We start from the raw sequence: 20,122 nt of genomic DNA, 5'->3' as shown, positions 1-20,122 counted from the left end.
TACAGCGCTACTACACCGCCAGGGAGCTTCAACACGTTAAACAGGGCAGATGAAACCACTCATGAACTACATGTGTTAAATGTCGTTCAAGAGGATGGCAACATAGCAAGCAAACACAATCAAATGAAAGGTAAAGACCCTTTACAGTGCTTTAAAGTTATTTTAGACTGAATCAAGCTGTCAGCTAGCGGTTAGCCGAATTAGCTGTTAGCTAAACTAACGTTAGCTTCCCAGCGGAGGCTAACGGCAGAAGCGTGGAACAGATCGTAATTCGTGCAGTGTTGTAAATCCTCGTGACGGATCATGCAGGCAGCTCCCCCTCATCTCCCTCCTCACCAGCATGAGTTCCACCAATCAGAGGCATCACTGTGGGATTGTGGGATTGTTCAGGATTGTGGGTAATGTAGTAATAGTAGATAAAGTACTTATCCAAGACATCGTGAATAAAAGACGTTTATCTCAAAACAAGGTTGGTGCCCGATGATTTTTGGCGTCTATATGAGCATTTAGAATTGCTTAGTCACATCTGCATGCTGGTTTTAAGTCTACCATCGACGGTTACCATTTTATGGCTTATACTCCAATTTGTCAAGGGAGAAATTGCACTGTATTTTTACTTCCGGAACCCGCTGTGGGAGGGACTGTTGAGCTCTATGGAGGTGGCTAACATCAGTGAAGCTAATGACAACTTCACAACACAATTCATTTGGATACAAGCATTATGGATTATGGAAGATGGACGGGATTCTGAACAGCGATACGCGCTCCGCGCGCACGCACGCACCACACACACTACATTATTTACTGCCGCTGGCGCAGATGAACTAACACTACCCTCGTCACTTTAAGTAGCCTACAATAAACCCTCCATGATTAAAAAGTCAATACTATCAATACCCACCTACTTGTTCTACAGGCATAAACATGTAGAAACTGATATTTCAGTCTGCTCTGTCTGCGCTGTCCATTCTTGTCCACCGCGCTGTGCAAACACAGCTCTACTCTGCAAACACAGCTCTACTCTGCAAACACAGCTCTACTCTGCAAACACAGCTCTACTCTGCAAACACAGCTCTACTCTGCAAATAGCGACTTTAAACAAACAAGCTAAAATTAAAGATGTTAGTTTGTAGTCTAAACTGTTTAGCTTAGGTTGCAACGAATCTTGAATTTTGGACAAACTCTTGTAAACTTAGCTGCTGTCTAAACGAACCATCCTCTCCGCTGGAGCGAATAAACCTGTGGATGTATAAGACCAAAACAGATACATGTGGCTACTTAATATACACGTGAATGACGCCTCACCATGTTTTCGATTTACTAAGCAACAACTGTACATGTAGTAACAGGTAGGCTATGTTATGAAAAAATAGAGTATAGGTATAGTAAAAGAAAAAAAAAATCCCTACCTATCCCTTGCTGCCACTGGGAAAAAAGCCAGCTTCCGTTGAAAATTAATGACTTGTACTGTACGGGGTGTACGTACAGTTAGACTCACATTGTTTAGACGTCACACCTAAACCCGCCTCAAAACCAACTCTGATTGGTCGGTCGTTTGGCGAACGGCTCCAAATTTTCTCTATCTCAAGATGCCAGACTGATCTGCGAGTGGAAAACTGGAGCTCGCGAGATCAAGATGGTCTCACGAGGCTACCACTTTACAGCACACACAAATATTTATTTTCTATCTTTTCTTTAATAGAACATTTTTTGAACAGATAATGGATCACTATAAAATAGAACTATATATATATTACTCCTGGTGTGGGAAATTCACACATCTAAAGTGCATTTCCTTCTTTTCACATCCAATATCCAACTAAAAAAAATGTGATTTTGGTGTCGTCCCTCCACGCCCTACTTTTTCCTTGCAGATGTTGCATATTGCAAACTTGTTATTGTCTGCACACATGCTGAAGAATTTCCAAACAGCTCACATGTTGCAGGTTAATTCACAAGGTTCCCTACATGTGCGAGAATAGCGCGGACACGTGCTTCACACCGCGAGCGGGTCAGCGCGACACAGGGCGGACAAGTTGAGAGAAAGGAAAAAAGAGACTTTGAGTGCGTGCATCCTTAAGAATTGTAACTCGTATAACTTATGTTGTCAGTTAATTGTAGCATTGACCGGCATGAAATCGCCATGTGTCAGACTGACCTGCCTGTCACCAGTCATGGCCGAGCACGTTAAAAAATGCCAATTCCGGTCACCGGCAGGTCTATCGGTGCATCTCTAATTATTTCAGAAGCTAAATGTTAAGTATTAATGTTTTCTCTGTCAAGTTTATGACTACAGTTTTTAGTTTTGCCGTTTAAATATCCCTTGATAGGCCTATTAGCTGCAGGGACATTACTGTGCAAATAGAAAAGTTTAGTTACAGAAAGCAGCCTCTCTCATCATTAAAGTAAATCTTTAAAGAAAACACTGATACATCGCTACAATACATCATTTAAAAAGCAATAGCCTGGGCGCCCAGATAGCTCAGTTGGTAGTGCAGGCGCCCATGTATAGAGGATTACTCCTCGACGCAGCGGACCCAGGTTCGACTCAGACCTGCGGCCCTTTGCTGCATGTCATTCCCCCCTCTCTCTCCCCTTTCACGTCTTCAGCTGTCCTGTCAATTAAAGGCCTAAAATGCCCAAAAAATGTATCTTAAAAGCAATAGCCTACAGAGACAATAGAGAGGGAGTGAAAGTAGTTTATTTTTGTGTGTTTGAGTGGATGATTTAAGTGTAATTGATTTGAATGCCGTCAGAGCTATTTTTTATTTTCTGCGAGACATTGCAACACTAATAATGATAATGTAGCATACTTTATGGCACCGTTTGATTGGTTAAATAAACCAGTTAATGCGAGAACTTTACTCTCGTCCCCGACGCGTACAATTACAGTGAGCATACGTTTACAGATCTGTGAATGAATTAGGGCTGCAACGAAAAAAACGAAAAAATTAGATTATTAAAAGAGTTGCCAACGAATTTCATTATCGATTTGACTATTACGCCACTCAATAAGTGGCGGAGATGTTAGAGTATAAAAAAAAAGATTGAGTTGAATGCGAAGCGCAGCAAAAAAAAAAAAAACATGGTGATGATTCAGCACCTAAAACGTACCGTATTTTCTGGATTATAAGTCGCTCCGGGGTATAAGTCGCATCAGTCAAAAAATGCGTCATGAAGAGGAAAAAAACATATAAGTCGCACCAGACTATAAGTCGCATTTATTTAGAATTTTTATTTTTTTCATCTGTCAACTACACAATAGCACACAGAACAACAGGCTGAATACGGTAGGTGTCCAGTTTGTTAACGTAACACATGAACAGTTATTGAACTATACAATAGCACACAGAACAACTAGCTACCAGGGCGTGGAGCATGGATGTATTAAAAGGCGTGGAGACGTAACTGCACCGTTGACAAGCCCCTCCCGACTCGTTCCTCCAGCTCTGGCCATCTTGCTTTCAGCCCGCGATTAGCCGATTAGCTTTCTTTGATTTCTTCATTGCAGTAAGAGTCACCTTTTCGCCAGTCCCTCACAAGTTTCTCCCTCATTTCAAACTCTTTCTGCTGCTCGATTACCGTTTTCGGCTGCATATTTTACTACCTGCAGTTTGTTATCTCTTTTCTTTCTCAGTTGTCTTTAGGAGTAGCATTCTAGTTGTCACAAGCCTAGAGCGACTTCTCGCGGCTGTAGACGGTAATGTTTTCAGTATGAATTAACATTTAAAAACATGTTAAATTATACATATTTTGATATATAAGTCGCACCTGACTATAAGTCGCAGGACCAGCCAAAGTAGGAAAAAAAGTGTGACTTATAGTCCGGAAAATACGGTAAACATGTTGGAGTCCTTGATGAGGAGGGAAGGAGTTCAACAGCAGGGTAAAGTTACTACAGAATGCGCATTCTCACATAATATTCCTACTTTTACACAATAATGTGGTCATATCTGTAGTGACTTTTAACAAAACATATAGCTATTGAAATAAGCCATGAGGGTGACTTGTTTCAGACGCTGCCCTGGGCTAAAAATATTAACCAATATTCGGTGCGCTGTTTAACTTTAGATTCAGCGATCCATTCATTCTAGGGCTGCAACTAACAATTATTTTAATAATCGATTAATCTGGCGAATATTTTTTCGATTAATCGGATAAAAAAACAAAAAGGATTAATTAAAGTAAAAGCTAAATAACCCAAAGAGTAGATACAGACAAGGCACGCGACAAGACACTTCATTCATAAGGCCAACACACACACACTCATTCGCGACCACACACACTCATTCACCCCCCAGACACTTCATTCGCGCCAACCACACACACTCATTCGCGCGCGCACACACACACACTCATTCACGCGCGCGCGCACACTCATTAAATTATTACCATCATTGTAGTAAGTGCAAGTTCATTTATACACCACATTTGAACACAGCTTAAGATGACCAAGTGCTATGAACGAACTTTAAAATGAAATAAAAAAGTACAACACACAAATATATCTGTCAACAATAACTGATATGGGACAAAGCACAGAATATATACATGACAACAGATTGAAAAATTAATTGGCCAAAAAAGGCGAGTGAATAAAAACATGTCTTTAGTCTTGCAAACTATACCACCCCTGCTTTGCTAGCCTATTGTTATTAACGAGTTCACGCTAGCTTGTCATGCTGGATAACGAGTAAACACCAGCACCAGAAGAGCTACTGGAGGGACGTTAGTTCCTCACTTAAAAACGGAACAAAAGTAGGATTCTGTAGTGACTTTACCCTGCTGTTGAACTCCCTTCCTCCTCATCAAGGACTCCGACATGTTTAGTTTTAGGTGCTCAATCATCACCGTGGTGCTCCCGTGCCATGCCATGTCGCTTTTGCATATCTTGCAATTAACACGTTTTCGATTTATTTAGTGTGAAATGCTCCCACACCTTGGATGACTTAGGTCGTACCGATTTTTCTGCCTCCACCATGTGTTTCAGAAAACATTATTTGATGGTCTTTCCTCTTTTTTCTCAATCTTTTTTTTTTTATACTCAAAACATCTATGCGATTTATTGAGTGGCGTAATAGTCGCACGACACAACAAATCGATAATGAAATTCGTTGCCAACTCTTTTAATGATCAAATTTTATTGATTTTATCACAAATTTTACACGTCGGGGACGAGAGTAAAGTTCTCGCATTAACCGGTTTATTTAACCAATCAAAACGGTGCCATAGAGTATGCTACATTATCATTAGAGGTGTTGCAATGTCTCACAGAAAATAAAAAATACGCACGGTGCATACAGAATTACTGCTGCCTGCAGCTTAATATTCTAAATATAAACTGCGAAATTGTGATGTGTTGCTTTAAATTTAGCTGACGCTAGGACTTGTGGGACGGCATTATCTCCTTTCCTTTCGTAAAGGATGGTCCAGTGTATCCTATACTAAAGGAGGTAACAAAGGAAGCACTGAAGCACCTTTCCTTATCACTTAGACAATTCGAACGGCTCTTATGATGGAAGCCACTTAACTACTTCATTTCATTCACTCCGTTAGGAACCTTCCTAAGCAAAATTTACTGTTCTACCGCAGCCAGGACTTTTACTTGTTACCAAGAGTATTTTTACAGTGTGGTAATAGTACTTTTACTTAAGAAAAGGATCTGAATTCTTCTTCCACCACTGCTAGCTAGTTCTTTTAGTCAGAGGCTGTGAGATGGCCATGCCCCTTCATTTAAATAACAAGTGGAAATAAATGGAGAGGGAACTAAATAAATGTGACATATAGGCTCGGGCAATCTTTAATATTTTCAAATCATCCAGTCGTAGTTACGTGAGATTGCGAGGGGATCTAAACGCCAGTCTGACAGGCTACAATACATAACTGGACAGAACATGTTATGGATATGCGGAGCGGCATCCACTTTAATCAATGAAACTGGCTACACCGACTTGGCTGTCCTGCCTCCTGCTTGGCTGACGTGCTGACATGCTTCTGTGTTTTCGTCTTGCTTCGGTAGCTCGATGCAGTTATTTTTTGTCATATTCCTCATTACAGCGGCAAATTATCCACTTTACATTTTAACTTAATGTTACACTATTTCACTGAAGCACTCATACTCCGACTTTCCACCACAGTTGTTTACACGGTATTAGCTCTGTTAGCTACTTTAGTTTAGCAGTTAGCGGTGGCTTCTCTCACTCTCCGGCTCTCCGTTGAACTGCGTGTAAAATGTAGCCATTTCTCTGCCTCCTAATGTGATAATTGTACATGTAATAACTAGGGTTGGGTACCGTTTGGATTTTTACGATTCCAACGCCGAACTGGTACTTTAAAACGATTCTGATTCCTAAACCCATTATTGAAAAACTGAAAAATGGTAAAGAAAGGCTCTTTTATAGTTTTTTTTTTATTATGGAACATTATTTAAATTTAACAATATATTAACATTTTAAGGTGCCCATATTATGAAAAAAACACTTTCTGGTATTTGGGGTGTTCTTTTGTGTCTCTGGTGCTTCCACACACATACAAACTTTGAAAAAAATCCATCCATGCTGTTTTGAGTGAGATAGGGTTTCTGAATGTGTCCTGCCTTCAGTCTCCTGAAGCTGTTCAAAATCGGCTCGGACTGTGACGTCACAATCCGAAATGAGCTGGCTAAATGCAACCGTTAGCTCGTAGCGTTAGCATTAGCATGCTAACGCTAATGCTAACACTAGCATGGTACCTCGTTCTCAATAGCAAGTCTCCCAGCTAATCCTGCCTTGTAACTGACTGAAGTTGGAGAAACAGCCTGTATTTTACTTCTATGGAGTTAGCTAGCTGACATGATCTACATCTGAGCTACTGAGCATGTGCGAGTGCAATCAAAGATAGTACAGAAGAAGAAGAAGAAAAGAGGTCTCACTCTGTAGCTAAAACAGAAACCAGGTGAAAAGAGGATCTACAGCAGTGAGAGAGAGCTGTGCAGTACAACAAAAATATGGTGTTTTTTGAAAATTAAACCATGTAAACCTATTCTGGTACAACCTTAAAATACAATTATGAACCTGAAAATGAGTATAATATGGGCGCTTTAAAGTACTTAAATATATAATAAGTCACCTAACACACAACTACAATAATTTAACAATAAATAACACTATTTACACTATTAACAAGTAACAACAAAACAAATGTTGAGTTGGTATGCTAACTAAACCAGCTTCAAACTTGAGCAGTTCTTTTGTAGAAAAATGACCATATTTGCCTTCTCTGGTAATATACGACACCTCTCCTGACTTATGGCATGTCCTGCACAGGAGAAAACTCTCTCAGATGGTGTCGAAGAGGCCTGTATAATATGATTAATAAACAAGACATACTGAATCCACAATCACTTGTGTTGTAAGCTGTCTGCACTGATAGCTCTCAAGATATCAAAACACTTAAGAAGAAGCGTAGCTACTACCTTTCCTACACGTCTTTTTTGTGGGTTTAGAGGTAAAATGCAATAAAAATTAAGGCAGGGTGCTAACGTTATACGTTTAGCTAGATCTAAGTAGGCAGGTAGCCACTGTGTGTTTCTACACAACGTTTTAGCTCTATACAATCACTACTTTGCTAATAAAATGTAGATTCCTGTAGGTCTTTTAATTAAACTTATTTTTTACTATAAGCCTACTCTAACGCATGTTCTGCAACTCCTAAAGGCAACAAGCAAGTTCAGTGGTTTCAGTCACAGTTAAGAGGTCGCAAATAGTCACCGTGCAGTCGGTTCAGGGGGCGCTGCAGCTCCTTTAGCTCCTGAGCTAAAGCTAACAAGCTAGCATAGAAACCAGAACAAACAAACACAGAAACTCAATGCAAGTTACTAGAAAGGAGCAGCGTATATTAGTAGTGCCACTAATATAAAATGTAGTGGTTTTCACCTGTAATTCAGAGGGAAAATATTTCATTCAACACATTAAGTGGAACCAAAATGAGGAACTGAAATTTGCGTTCTAATCCAGTCCAAGTAGTACCTGTTGCGTAGGATTCGGTTCCATAGTGGAACCGGGTTTTGGTACCCAACCCTAGTAATAACTGTAGTTTGTCATATTGGCGGTGAAGCTCCGCAACAGGAAAACTTGATCGTTAACGTTAGCTGCTGTTAGTCCACAGTAACGTTAATCGGTGCGGGCTGACCTAATGCAGCTCCCGTCCCCTGGCAGCAGCCAGAAAGCCGCTTTTTCACTTCCTGCCCGGCTCTCCGAACGCCCTGCGACTTGCGTGAAAATAGACCTGGCACGTATCTTTTAGGGGTGGTACGGTTCATGAAAAAACATCCGAACCGTTCGGTCCGCTTGTCTCGGTTTGGAACATGTGTGCGCCGCACGGTTCGACGCATGCGCAATGTGGCCTCGTGCCTGTCAGGTGCCCCGTATGTGACCTCAGTGCGTTTCCCTTTCGCGCGAAAGAAGAGGTGTGAACAAGTTACCAACAAAACGTACAGCGAAAAGCTGTGCAAAACATTTCAGGCCGTCATGCCAACCTATATACATTTTAACATCAATGTACGCTGTAATGTTTTTTCACTCGCTGAAGCGGCTGCAGTTTAGATCCTGTCGGGTCTCTGCAGCGGGTGAGGCTGCTCAGTTCTCCCCGCAACTGACATGCGCACACACACAAACACACACGGTGGATGCTGGAAAAAACGGAGAGGAGACGTATACAGGAGGGCCTGACAGCTACGGTTGTTATTCTAAGTACAATGATAACTGTACGTACACACCGCCGCCGACTTGAGCTTCTAAAGATACCGGAAGTCATTCATTTTCAATGGAAGCTGGCTTCTCTCAGCTGCAAGGAGGGTCAAATCTGTCGGCGTCGCGTTTTGGGCGTTTTGAGCGTCAATCAGAAAGTTGAACTCTGGTGAACTTTATGGTAATGAGCTATGACGCGGTTCAGCGGCAAGCAGCGGCCAACAGCAGCAACCAATCGGAATATAGACGTCCTTCGCGCTGGCTGATCCCAGAGAAACATACGATGTAAACTTTTGTTCCTACCAAGACATTAGTTCCATGAAAATGGAGGAAAATCTCATAATCGCCATTGCTGGGTTCCCATATCATTTATGATATGACATTGTTTGCGTATAGGGACCAGTTAACATTACCTGCCGGTCACATGGTCTCTAAACAGTCTGCTCACGGTGAAGTCCTGCAAGGATCAACAGCTGGCGGCTGCTCGCTGTGCCTGCATTCTGCTGCGGTTCAGCGGCTAACGAGCGAGCTAACTGCTAACAGACACCGCCGCGACCAACAAACAATACAAATTCTGTCATTATATATGCAAATTATAAAGGGTTTCTAGTGTCAATGGATTGGCGGTGCAGTGGCTGCTTGAGCTTTTTCTTCAATCGTGTGTTGAACATGATCGATGTGTCCTCGACAGGGCGGCCAGAGCTTCTTTGCAGCTCAATTCGGCGGCGGTGTGTACGTACAGTAAGTCCAATAAGTACTTTATCAAACCGTATGTGTGTCCCAGCCCAGGATAGGAAATTAACTAACAATGTAAACTGTTTTTATGTTTAACGTATTCTGACTTATTCAAAAGACGGAGCTTTAAGAGTTCCTCTCTTTTTCTTTTAAAGGATACATTTTTGTAAGAGCTACACTGAAGTTGGCCGTTTGATAAATGCAAGTTATTTCAATTGATATTCTGTAATATTTCAATCTTCATGTGCAAAAAAGGCACATAAGTTCCTGTAGATGGCAATACACTAGGGCTGTGTTCAATTGAAGAAATTCTTAGTCGACTAACATTCAATTGTATCGACTAATCGTTTAGTTGATTTAATCAACAGATCTGTAAATCTGAGTTTCTCCGCAAAGTCATGCAAAAGGATGCATATATCGAATAAGATAATGCCTCCTTTGCATATTTAAACAACAATTCAGAAAACGTTTAACACAACAAATAATTGCCTTAATGAAAGTAATTAAAGTAGGTTTCACGGTGATATCTATTAGGTAAAATGTCAACCCTTAATTCTTGTGTTTACCAGAGATGTGGTCGTACGTTTCTTGGAGTAAGTAATTCAGCACGAAAAAAGCATAAAACATGACTAATCCAGGGCTCGAAGGTGCGACCAATTTGGTCGCACCGGTGCACCTAACGTCCTCGCATCCGCTGCCTCTCCACTAACGGAGCGATGTTGTTTATATCGATATGGTTTAATGTTGCGTTACATGACCCATTCCTTCTGGAAAGCCGTGCCTGTGTTTGGATTTGGATCTCTCCTCCGCGCAGCCCCGCCCCCATTCACTCACACACCGGCCGGCTCACCTGCAACATGGAGAGACACAGCGCCACTGGTCCAAACAAAAAGACATTTGTCTACAGTTTTAATTGTTATTAACACAGCTGTATATTGTTAAGTATGAGAGGGAAACCTGTATTGGTACCAGTGTTTCCGCTGGTAACTCTGTTACTGCGGCCGCCACGGCGAAAAACACATTATTAAACTAACTTCAGTTCGTTGAGTAATAGCGTGTAAGACGGAGCATGCTGGATCATAGTTCATAAAAATGCAGCGCAGTGACGATACAGACATTTCATAGCCTACACAAGACTGGTGTAACGCCACTAATGAGTCAGCCGTCACTCTCTGAGTAGCCTAGCATACGCTTCAGTCCATTGTACTCCCCCTGTCTTTCGGTCGTTCTTTTTTTTTTTTTTTTTTTTAAGATTTCGGCCTTTATTTTGATAGGAAAGCTGAAGACATGAAAGGGGAGAGAGAGTGGGGGGATGACATGTACAGACATGAAAATCACTCACCTTTCGGCAAAATTCGCCGTTTTGAAACCAAAATAGGTGACCTACGTGAATCGTGTAGATTTGATGAGAGGGGTGGTGTAAGTACTCGGGCCTGGTGCCGTGTGACTATTTTAGAAAAATAAATAAATTAAAAAGTCCACATGGGATTTGTTTTAATGCGCTGGATTTAACCATACTGTCTATAGCTTTGACCAATCATCGAACTTCCACCAACCAATGAAACGAGTTCCACCAACCTTTTGCAGCGCATGTTCAAGGAAGACGGCGGCAGCGGTAAGACAGTGCTTGCTAGTCATTAGATGCTAGTCACAAAGCTTCGGTCCGTGCACTCTGTAATATGAGTACGTTACCGGCAACGACCGCTACCGTTAAGACTGCGACTGTTCCTTTACTGACCGACAATGATACAAACAATACGAGTGTGCACGTTCATAGCGGATCATGATTTGTAAAAGCTATCTGAAGCCCAAACTGCCTTGATAAAGCTGTCTGTTTGGAATCAGCATGGCAGGTATTTAAACATAACGGCCTTGTCCCAGAGTTTAGACTTCTAGGTATATGAAAAGATAAACAATGCCATGTTTTTAATAAATGTAAATAAAGCAGCTAATATCAGCATGGACAAAATCATGAATGTACTAATTTGCTTTTTTGATGATGTAGTAAAGTAGTAAATTTTAGTTTTCACAATGATTCATTGTAGATTGTGATTATGATATTATTGCAATATGTAAATCCACATTGACTCTTTATTTAATATATGGTTGGAAGAAGTACAAATGTATCCAAAACTTTTTAGTCTTTAAAAATTATGACTTTTATTATTGTGTAATGTCAGAAGGACTTTAACTGTTTTGCCAGTCAAATTAACTTTAATGAGTGCATATTGAAATATTACACTGTTGGTTGGCAAAAAATGCATCTCAAAATGCTTCAGATTGATGCTTTAAAATATGGAATATTTAAAATGTCCTTCTGAGGGGGCATGCCCCGGACCCCCTAGAGGGGTAATATCCTTCTCACCTTTTTCACCCCCGACCTGTTTTCATGCCTGTCATATAGGAAAGGGCTGCAGGTCGGAGTCAAACCTCTATATTTACCAACTGAGCTATCCGGGCGTCCTCTTTCTCTTTTAATCAGTCTGTTATTGTTGTTGAAAGCTTATGAAGGAGCTTTCTCAGGCTATTTATTTTAGATAACTTTCATTTACATGTGTTGCAGCTGTATATTTTCAAACTGGTAAAAAAAAACCTGTCTTTGCATTTTATTTTAATCACAATCTGTTTCAATAAAAGAGCTTGTGAAAAGTGGCTTTGACTTAAAACTGAACATTAAGCCCACTTTGTAAAAAAATACAGAGCTATATATATCGTGTATCACCATTCAGTGTTACGGCGATGCGAGGAAAAATTTGGGTGCACCTAAATTTTGTGCTGGTGCACCTAAATAAAAAACGTTAGGCGCACCAGTGCAACCAAGGCAAAAAGTTAGTGTGGAGCCCTGTAATCGACTAAAGAAATCTAAGTTGACTAAGACCAAAACGACCGATTAGTCGACTAATCGACTAAGAGGGAGAAGCCCTACAATACACGTTCTCCTTTTTTTTGCCAAATAAATGAAAAGCTTGTTGAAATCACGACAATGTCTTCCCTCTTGCTGTACCAAAATCTCAGCTAGCTTTCCTCAGAGATGGTCTTAATAATGTGCTTAAAGTCAAGTCAAATTCAGTTTGTGCATGATTAGGCTACATGATATAACTATATAATTATTTAATACTGTATCCTACATTGTGGATAATTAAGCTACATACTGTATTGCTGAAGTATATTTCTGGAGTGTTAAAGATTAAAAGAAAAAATAACAAGAACCGTACAGAACCGAAAACCGTGACCCTAAAACCGTGATACGAACCGAACCGTGGGTTTTGTGAACTGTACCACCCCTAGTGTCTTTAGGGGAGTGGAGAGCCGCTTCACGCTTGATTCCAAATGATGTCTGTGGCTTGCACAGTAATAGCGTTAGAGAAGGCTAGCTGTAGTCTTGTTATTCTTACTCCAAGCTTCTTCCCTTGTGAATACCTCAGATCTTCACTCTTCACACACTACGCTCCGATCTGCACATTACTGTTTACCTTTTCCTGCTACAACTGAATTGAAGTAGTCACTGACATGGTCAGGTGAATTTAAACAATGTCTGAGCTGAAAACGCATCTTGTTGTCACGTAAGGGCCCTGTTCATGTTGCACAGACATTTTAATTGCATTTTCTGTCCGTTAAGAGGCACAAAGGCACTCTTTAGAACATGCCCACACAACTGCCTTTTAGCTAACTGGGAACTCTGGACGTAGCTGCAGCAACTCCAGTTTGCTAGCACTGATTTTGGTAGGTTTTTTTTCCTATCGACAGTACTCGCATATTTATAGAGCTCAAGATTCACATAAAAATTGTCCGGAGTTCTCCTTTAATCTTAACAGAACTAGGGGTGCAACGGATCACAAAACTCACGGTTCAGGTCACGGTTTTGAGTCACAGATCAGTTCAATTTTCGGATTAGCAGAAAAAAGTGATTTATTAAAAATGTAATAACTTTTAACAATAACTTCTTTCACCAGTAGATTGCTGTTAAATGAAAAAAATATGAGAAAAGGGTATTTATAATAACTATGAATGCATCATGAGGTTTTACCAGTTTTAAGTAAACGCAACCTTTAGTCACGTCTATGTTGTTTTTGAGACAACAGCAGTGACAAGTGCTAGTTTGTGTCTTTTAGCTCATAGCTTTAGCGGCAGACTGTTGTACGTCCCGGTGTTGGAATCCTCTACAGTGAAATACAGTCACACTTTTACACCGTTTAGCTGTCAGCATTTTAAACCGTGTTTAATCCAGTTACTTGCTAGCATTAGGCTAAGATCAACGTTACCTGCTGCCAGGTGTAGAGTTAGGGTTAACTAGCGCTCAATGCAGCGATGTTTCGGTTGCCTCTAACGTCCATTTCGGAGCATCAGAGGGCATTAAAAGACATTTAGCTAAGTGGCAATGAAATCTATTCCGTCCGCTAGATAGGCCTACCAGTCATTTAGGCATCCGTGCCATATTACCACCGGAGTTTAAAATGCGCCGTTCACGTGAACAGAAAATTGCGTTGCCTGTATCTTTTCACGGCAACTCTCCATAGAGATTTATCAGCCTACTTTAAGTATCAGCAACAGTAAAAAACTATTTCACACTATTATTATAGTTAAACCTTGCAATTGATCCGCGCCTATCTATTTTTAGATATAACATTCTATGATCCACTAGTCCCGATAGCAGTATCAATAAGCTCGGACCTTATTTATGTCAATACCCCAAGCACACTAGATGTCCAGCAGATTAACACAAGTTAAATATTTTAGTATCAATAATATAAACAGCATATTTATTGAGAAAAAAAAAACTAAAATAGACTGACTGAGAGGCTTTATTTGGGGATTAAGGTAAATATAATCAAGAAGGGGATATAACACTTTAAACCAATGGTAGTAATCCAAACTGAGCTGCTAAACCCCAGCTACAATCCATGATCTTTGGCAACTAACACCAGATGCAAACACCTCTGAAGACTAAACAAAGCCAAATTACTTCTAAATGGCAAACAATTTTCCCCCCAAAACAAACTGGTTGTCAGATTTCCCTTTAAACAACACACCAATTAATTTTCGTAACGCAATCTGAATGGGATAGGGTTATAGGCTTAATTTTACAACAGATGATGCAAATTCTACAAACCTTGTGGATATATCTAGTAAATGTGATGCAGATGTGAACGGTTTCGATATGAGCAAATGAAAGTAATGTTAATTGTAGCTATATAGCTAGATTTCTTGTGGAAAAATAAAGCTTTACTATGGTTGTTTCACCTGCCATATCAAGCAGACCACCTGACAGTGCTTGTTATGAAATACGCTAGCAGGGAGAGCCGCATTCATTCTTACTACTGACGTTTCCTCACATGCCAGTAACTGAATTTGCTCATATGAATACAGCGTGCTAACCCAGTCACATCTTATTTGTTTACATTAGCTACATAGCTAGGCCTGCTAACGTTAGCTAGCTAGCTGGCACAAAGGAATGCGTTTAGTTGATATACAGACGCTTATGTGCAAGTTCAAATATCCCTGACATATTGCTTTATTTTTTATTATATTGCAATTGAACGACTTGGTCCGTACAAATCCCAGGACAAATGCGCAATAACGTTCCATCTGCTAATTCATCGTGGAGACGACGCTAGCTAAAAAATACCTAATCTTCAGTGTTTTGCAGCTGGTATTACGCGCAATACAAAACAAATTTCAGTCGAAAAACTATCCCTGTTGGGAAAACGCATCTTTAATTAGTTTTTTTTAAAAGGACCTCGTCCGTGAAAATGTAATGTTAGACGGAGTGGTGGGGCCTCAAGACTACTAAAGCTTGCTACACCCATCCACTGAATCAACCCATCTTACCTGCTCATCAAATCTAGTAATCACGGCCTGGACCCACTCCACTGGTTTGTGAGCCGCCATGGCCGGGCGGGTGGACACCGCAACGTTCTGGTGATAAATCCAAGGTATAGGGCCGGAGCTGACAGGCTTATTTATGTATTAAAATGTGTCCTGAATCGATGGTAAAGGACGAAAGGGGCGAGTATTTTTCCCTTTCTGTAGGCTTCACCATGCCACCGCCATGACACACCACCGGAAGTCTTCTTCAGAGAAATTGATAGGAGGCGTTGGAGACCAGGGTCAAGCTAGCTGGAATAAAAAAGACCACTTCCAGGCACAATCTTCAAAGTAACGATTGTTGAAATTTTCGAATTAATAAATACAAATGCATAGGTGAAGTAAAGACCAGTTGGAAGGTCAAATCTACACTTTAAAAAAAGAAACTGTTTCTGTTAAAGAATCTGTATTTTTAGCCCCTTAACGTAGTTTTGGACACCTTGAATTTGATTTACTGGCTACTAAAATTGTGTGATGGATACTAGAACCTCCGGATTTGTTAGCGATAACACCACATAGCTGTGATTAGCATTATATGTTCTGCTCAACCAACAGCAACAGTTTTTTGAGATTCCTTTTGTTTTATTTTGAAATAAAAAAAAATCTTACTTCCGCTACTAATGTAAAAAAAAAATCTTGGCAGATCGTTTGGAAGGTTTGGAGAGCATGCGTTAAGTACGATCAGGCCTATCAGATTTTCATTATACATTATACTGTTTTAATTAATAAACGTCAGTCCATTTTAATATTTTTACAAAAGAAAATGTACACAATTTGGAGACTTAACAGTTGCAATTACCTACTCCGTATTTTATCTAGGCTATAGTAGTAGGCTATTGTAAGGCTATTTAAACACAAAAAAGTGTTATCTAGCACTTTACATTTTCAAAATCAGAATTTCAAGATTAGCTTTATTGGCCAAGTGTGTGTACACATGATTCGACGATTTTGTTGCTCTCAATAGTTCGCACAGAAAGAGAGATAAAACTAGAAAATGCATTTCCTGCAGAAAATGCTTGTGAATGCTGAATAGCTAAATTGCTAAAACTGGATTAATAGCTTAATCCGTAAAAAGAACTTGAAGTAGTGAGAATATTTGGAAAAGTGGGAATGGTTTTAATTAGTATAAATTTCATTGAAAAGTTGAATAACACCACTAATGTAAAAAGAAATAGGCCTATGTGGAATAATTAAAGTTTTTTTTAAAAGCTAGGGCTAAAGCTAAACTGGATTGCTGGTTAAAATGTATAGAAGAAGGTGAAGTTGTAGGAAATGTGGAAAAGTGATAATCGTTCTAGTTAATATTAATGTCTTTAAAGAGTTGAATAATAGCCATATTGTATGCAAGTTGTAGGTGTTACAACAGTGGCACTGCAGTGGCAAGCGAGCGACATCCATTCAGCACAAATTGCGGCACCACAGTGACAATTTGTCGTCAGTTGAGAGACCCTGCCTCAATTTGTCGTCAACTAAGCAGAAATTTGAATTCTTTGGAAAACCTACAAGATAAGTGTGCATGGTTTGCGTTATTATGGATCCCAGAGCAGTTCTAGGCAAGTCCCACCCTACGATGGTTGAAGTTAGGCATTAACCTCGAGCCGACTGGTCAGGGGATACAACAGGGGACCTGAACAAATCCGTTTCTATTATCTCAAGCAAGCATGGACGCCTGGCCAATCATAGCTGCCGTAAGTCTGTTTTAATGGCAACAAGTAAACAGGGAGCAGTATTTTTTTCTTGAATATCACTATAACGTTTCCATTTCTCAACCCATTTCATACACAGAATTTCTTAGCTCCAGTGATGGCTTGTTATTAAAGGGCGCTAGGGCGCCACGCCCATCACAATTCTAGAAAAACAAATGTATAGACCTAGTTGAACACAAAATATATATTTTTTAAGATCAATTTTTTATTGTTTCTTTTATATTTTTGAACATACAGAACAGACAAACACAATTGAACAATAACAACAACCCTCTCCCACCCCCCACACAACAAAATAATTTTGAAATTAAAATTGTTTACTCATACGATGTGTAGCCTACACATCGCTACTGCTACACACCTAGCTGTTCATACAGACGCACAGTTCTATGCGCCGGTCACAAAGTGATCCTTCTCTCCACTCTACACTCTGTGTTAGTGTGTGTGTGTGTTTGTGTGTGTATGTGTGTGTGTGCGTGCATGCCTGCGTGCGTGCGTGTGTGTGTGTGTGTGTGTGTGTGTCAAACTGTACCATTTAGCTTATATCAATAAACTTTTTTTTTACTAACTGCAAATGAATGGCTGCCATATACAGTGGATCACAACATCTTGCTTGAAAGACTTAAGCACTGGGTTGGTATCTCAGGGAGCGCCCTGGATTGGTTAACCTCCTATCTTTCAGTTAGAAGTTTTTCTGTGTTACTGTGGACGGGTTGGTTCAGTGGTAGCGCACATGTACTGAGAGGTTTATGCCTCGACGCAGAGATCCAGGGTTTGAATCTGACCTGTGACAATTTCCTGCATGTCTTCCCCCTTTCTCACCTAGCTGTCCTATCAAAATAAAGGCAGAAAAAAGCCCCCCAAAAAAGAATCTTTAAAAAAACTGTCCCTATTGTTCAGAAACTGCTGCCCTTAATCTGCATTAAAACAGTTAAAAAAGGGAAAACACCAGGGTTGGATGGAATTCCATCAGAACTTTTTCTACAGTATTTTAACATATTAGGTCCTACCATTTTACAAGCTTTAAAGGTGCCCTGCCATACAAAAGCGTTTAAAATATGTTAGGTCCATACTGTATGTGTTTGTGTTATGTTGTGAATGTGAAAATGAACTGCTACCTCCTTTGTCAGCTCTAGCCACTGAAAAGAAATAAGCAGAGAAATCAGGCCAATTACAAAAGCTGGTCGTCTGACATCATATTGCCTGAGCTCATTACTATTCATTAGCTCGCCCAGTTGGGCTGGTTGTGCGTTCATGGACATCGGAAAAACATTTTTCCGAGTGAAAACGTCACCATTCACGTAACGTCCTGTGGGAATCAGAGGTGGGAAACTCGGGCTGGATTTTGATAACCGAGTTCCCCAGTTGGTGACGCGTTGTTGACAACTGACATTTGATGGAGGTGACTTTGGTTCACTGAACATATTTTAATGGCAATAAACTGTTTATTGTGGACAAATGCCTCTGCCAAGAAACATACACAGACATAATATGTTTCAAAATATTCATAAATAGGCCTATGTATAAAAAAACAACACATTATCCGTGTCTTTTCCCGTTCGTTGTCCTGCAGATAACACAAACAAACACCTGTCCATGTGCTGTTTGGATGCTCGCATAAGAAAACAGCAGCACATCTTTTGTTATTGTGGCCTCCATGTTTGCACACACCTGATTTTTTAAATTTTATTTAACCTTTATTTATTCAGGGGGAGTTCACTGAGAGGCAGCCTCTCTTTTGCAGGAATGCCCTGATCACATTCACACAGTTCCACATTCATACCTGGAAGCTGCCCAGTACAACCACAGTCTGATCTGCTGGCCACTGAGCAGCTCCACTGGAGCCATTGGGGGTTAAGGGCCTTGCTCAAGGGCACCTCAGTGGTGGTAATGAGGGAGGGACAAGCGCTGTTCTTTCACTTTCCCACCCAGATGTTATCCTGTCGGTATGGGGATTGAACCGACAACCTCCCAGTCACAAGCTCGCTTCTCTAACCTTTAGGCCACCACTGCCCTGATGCTCTCGGCTATGGCCAACCGTTGGTGGCAGTCATGCAAAAAGTTGTTATGCCAAACGCCAATATAACAGAAGAAGAAGAACACGCATCCCGACCATGTGAATGCTGCCAGTCGGAAAGCATGGGTAAAGGATTCTGACAGACAGGCTCTCATTGGCTAGCTGTTAACCAATCAGATTCAAACAGCTTAGCTTGTTGAATATTAATGAGAACTGGCAGAAATCAAGCTGAGTCTTACTGCAGGCTTTCTATACCACACTAGAATGGCTTGAAACAAGGTAACCAAGAAAAAATGTTACAGAGTCCATGGTAGAACTTCAGACATAACCACAAAGTAATAACTATCTGTGACAGGGCACCTTTAACTTCAGCCATAGCGAAGGGTACTTTCCACCATCAAACCAACACTGCGCTGATTTCCGTTATGCCAAAGAAGGGTAAAGATCTTACAGATTGCTCAAATTACAGGCCCATCAGCCTCATCAGAACTGATATTAAGCTTTATTCCAAAGTCTTGGCTCTCCGCTTAGAGCGCTTTATCGAGAAGCTAGTCCACCCTGACCAATCAGGTTTTATACCCAAGCGTCATGCTGTAGACAATATACGTGTTTTGCATGTTAAACGGACCTGCTGCTGTGAGAGGTTTGTTTAGATGACTTGTTAGACAACTAAAACAATGATTAACAAGTAAATGTTTCTGAAATATATTGTATGAAACACAAAGTAAGCTAAAAGTAAGCGTAGGTGTTGGTGACTTGTTTGTCAACACACTGGTGCACTGATATGAGGCTGCTGTCTGTAGCACAGCTTTTCGATAAGGGATTAGCCCAGGAAAATTTCTTTAAGACCAGATGTAACGTTTCTACAGCAGACTGTAATAGACAGCCACTGTGTGTCACAGCACTTTATGAAAGATCCTGGACTTAAAACACATTCAATGCATATTATTTTGCACATTATGCAATGGTTTGCACATGTTTTATCTTGGTTTTGTATGTTATTACTTATACTGTATTTATACAGTAAACTTGTTTTGCATAAACTTTAAACTTCAATAAAGTACTTAAAAAAA

The 20,122-nt window shown here is 40.4% G+C and overlaps 1 protein-coding gene across 7 annotated transcripts in view; it reads right to left on the bottom strand.

Annotated features, from left to right (window-relative positions):
• Positions 1 to 15,532, bottom strand: part of nf1a (neurofibromin 1a) — a 393,989-nt gene extending 378,457 nt beyond the window's left edge. For all 7 annotated transcript variants that reach the window (XM_039824923.1, XM_039824958.1, XM_039824930.1 and 4 more), the window contains exon 1: positions 15,291 to 15,532. In XM_039824923.1, the coding sequence (XP_039680857.1) occupies positions 15,291 to 15,350 (60 nt within the window). In that variant the 5' untranslated portion in view covers positions 15,351 to 15,532. The remainder of the gene's footprint in view (positions 1 to 15,290) is intronic.
• Between the last annotated feature and the right edge of the window lie 4,590 nt (positions 15,533 to 20,122).

This window comes from Perca fluviatilis, chromosome 2 (genome assembly GCF_010015445.1).
Source record: "Perca fluviatilis chromosome 2, GENO_Pfluv_1.0, whole genome shotgun sequence".
Classification (NCBI taxonomy): Eukaryota; Metazoa; Chordata; class Actinopteri; order Perciformes; family Percidae; genus Perca; species Perca fluviatilis.
The sequence above is the reverse complement of the archived record's forward strand: the minus strand, read 5'-3'. Positions and strand labels throughout refer to the sequence as shown.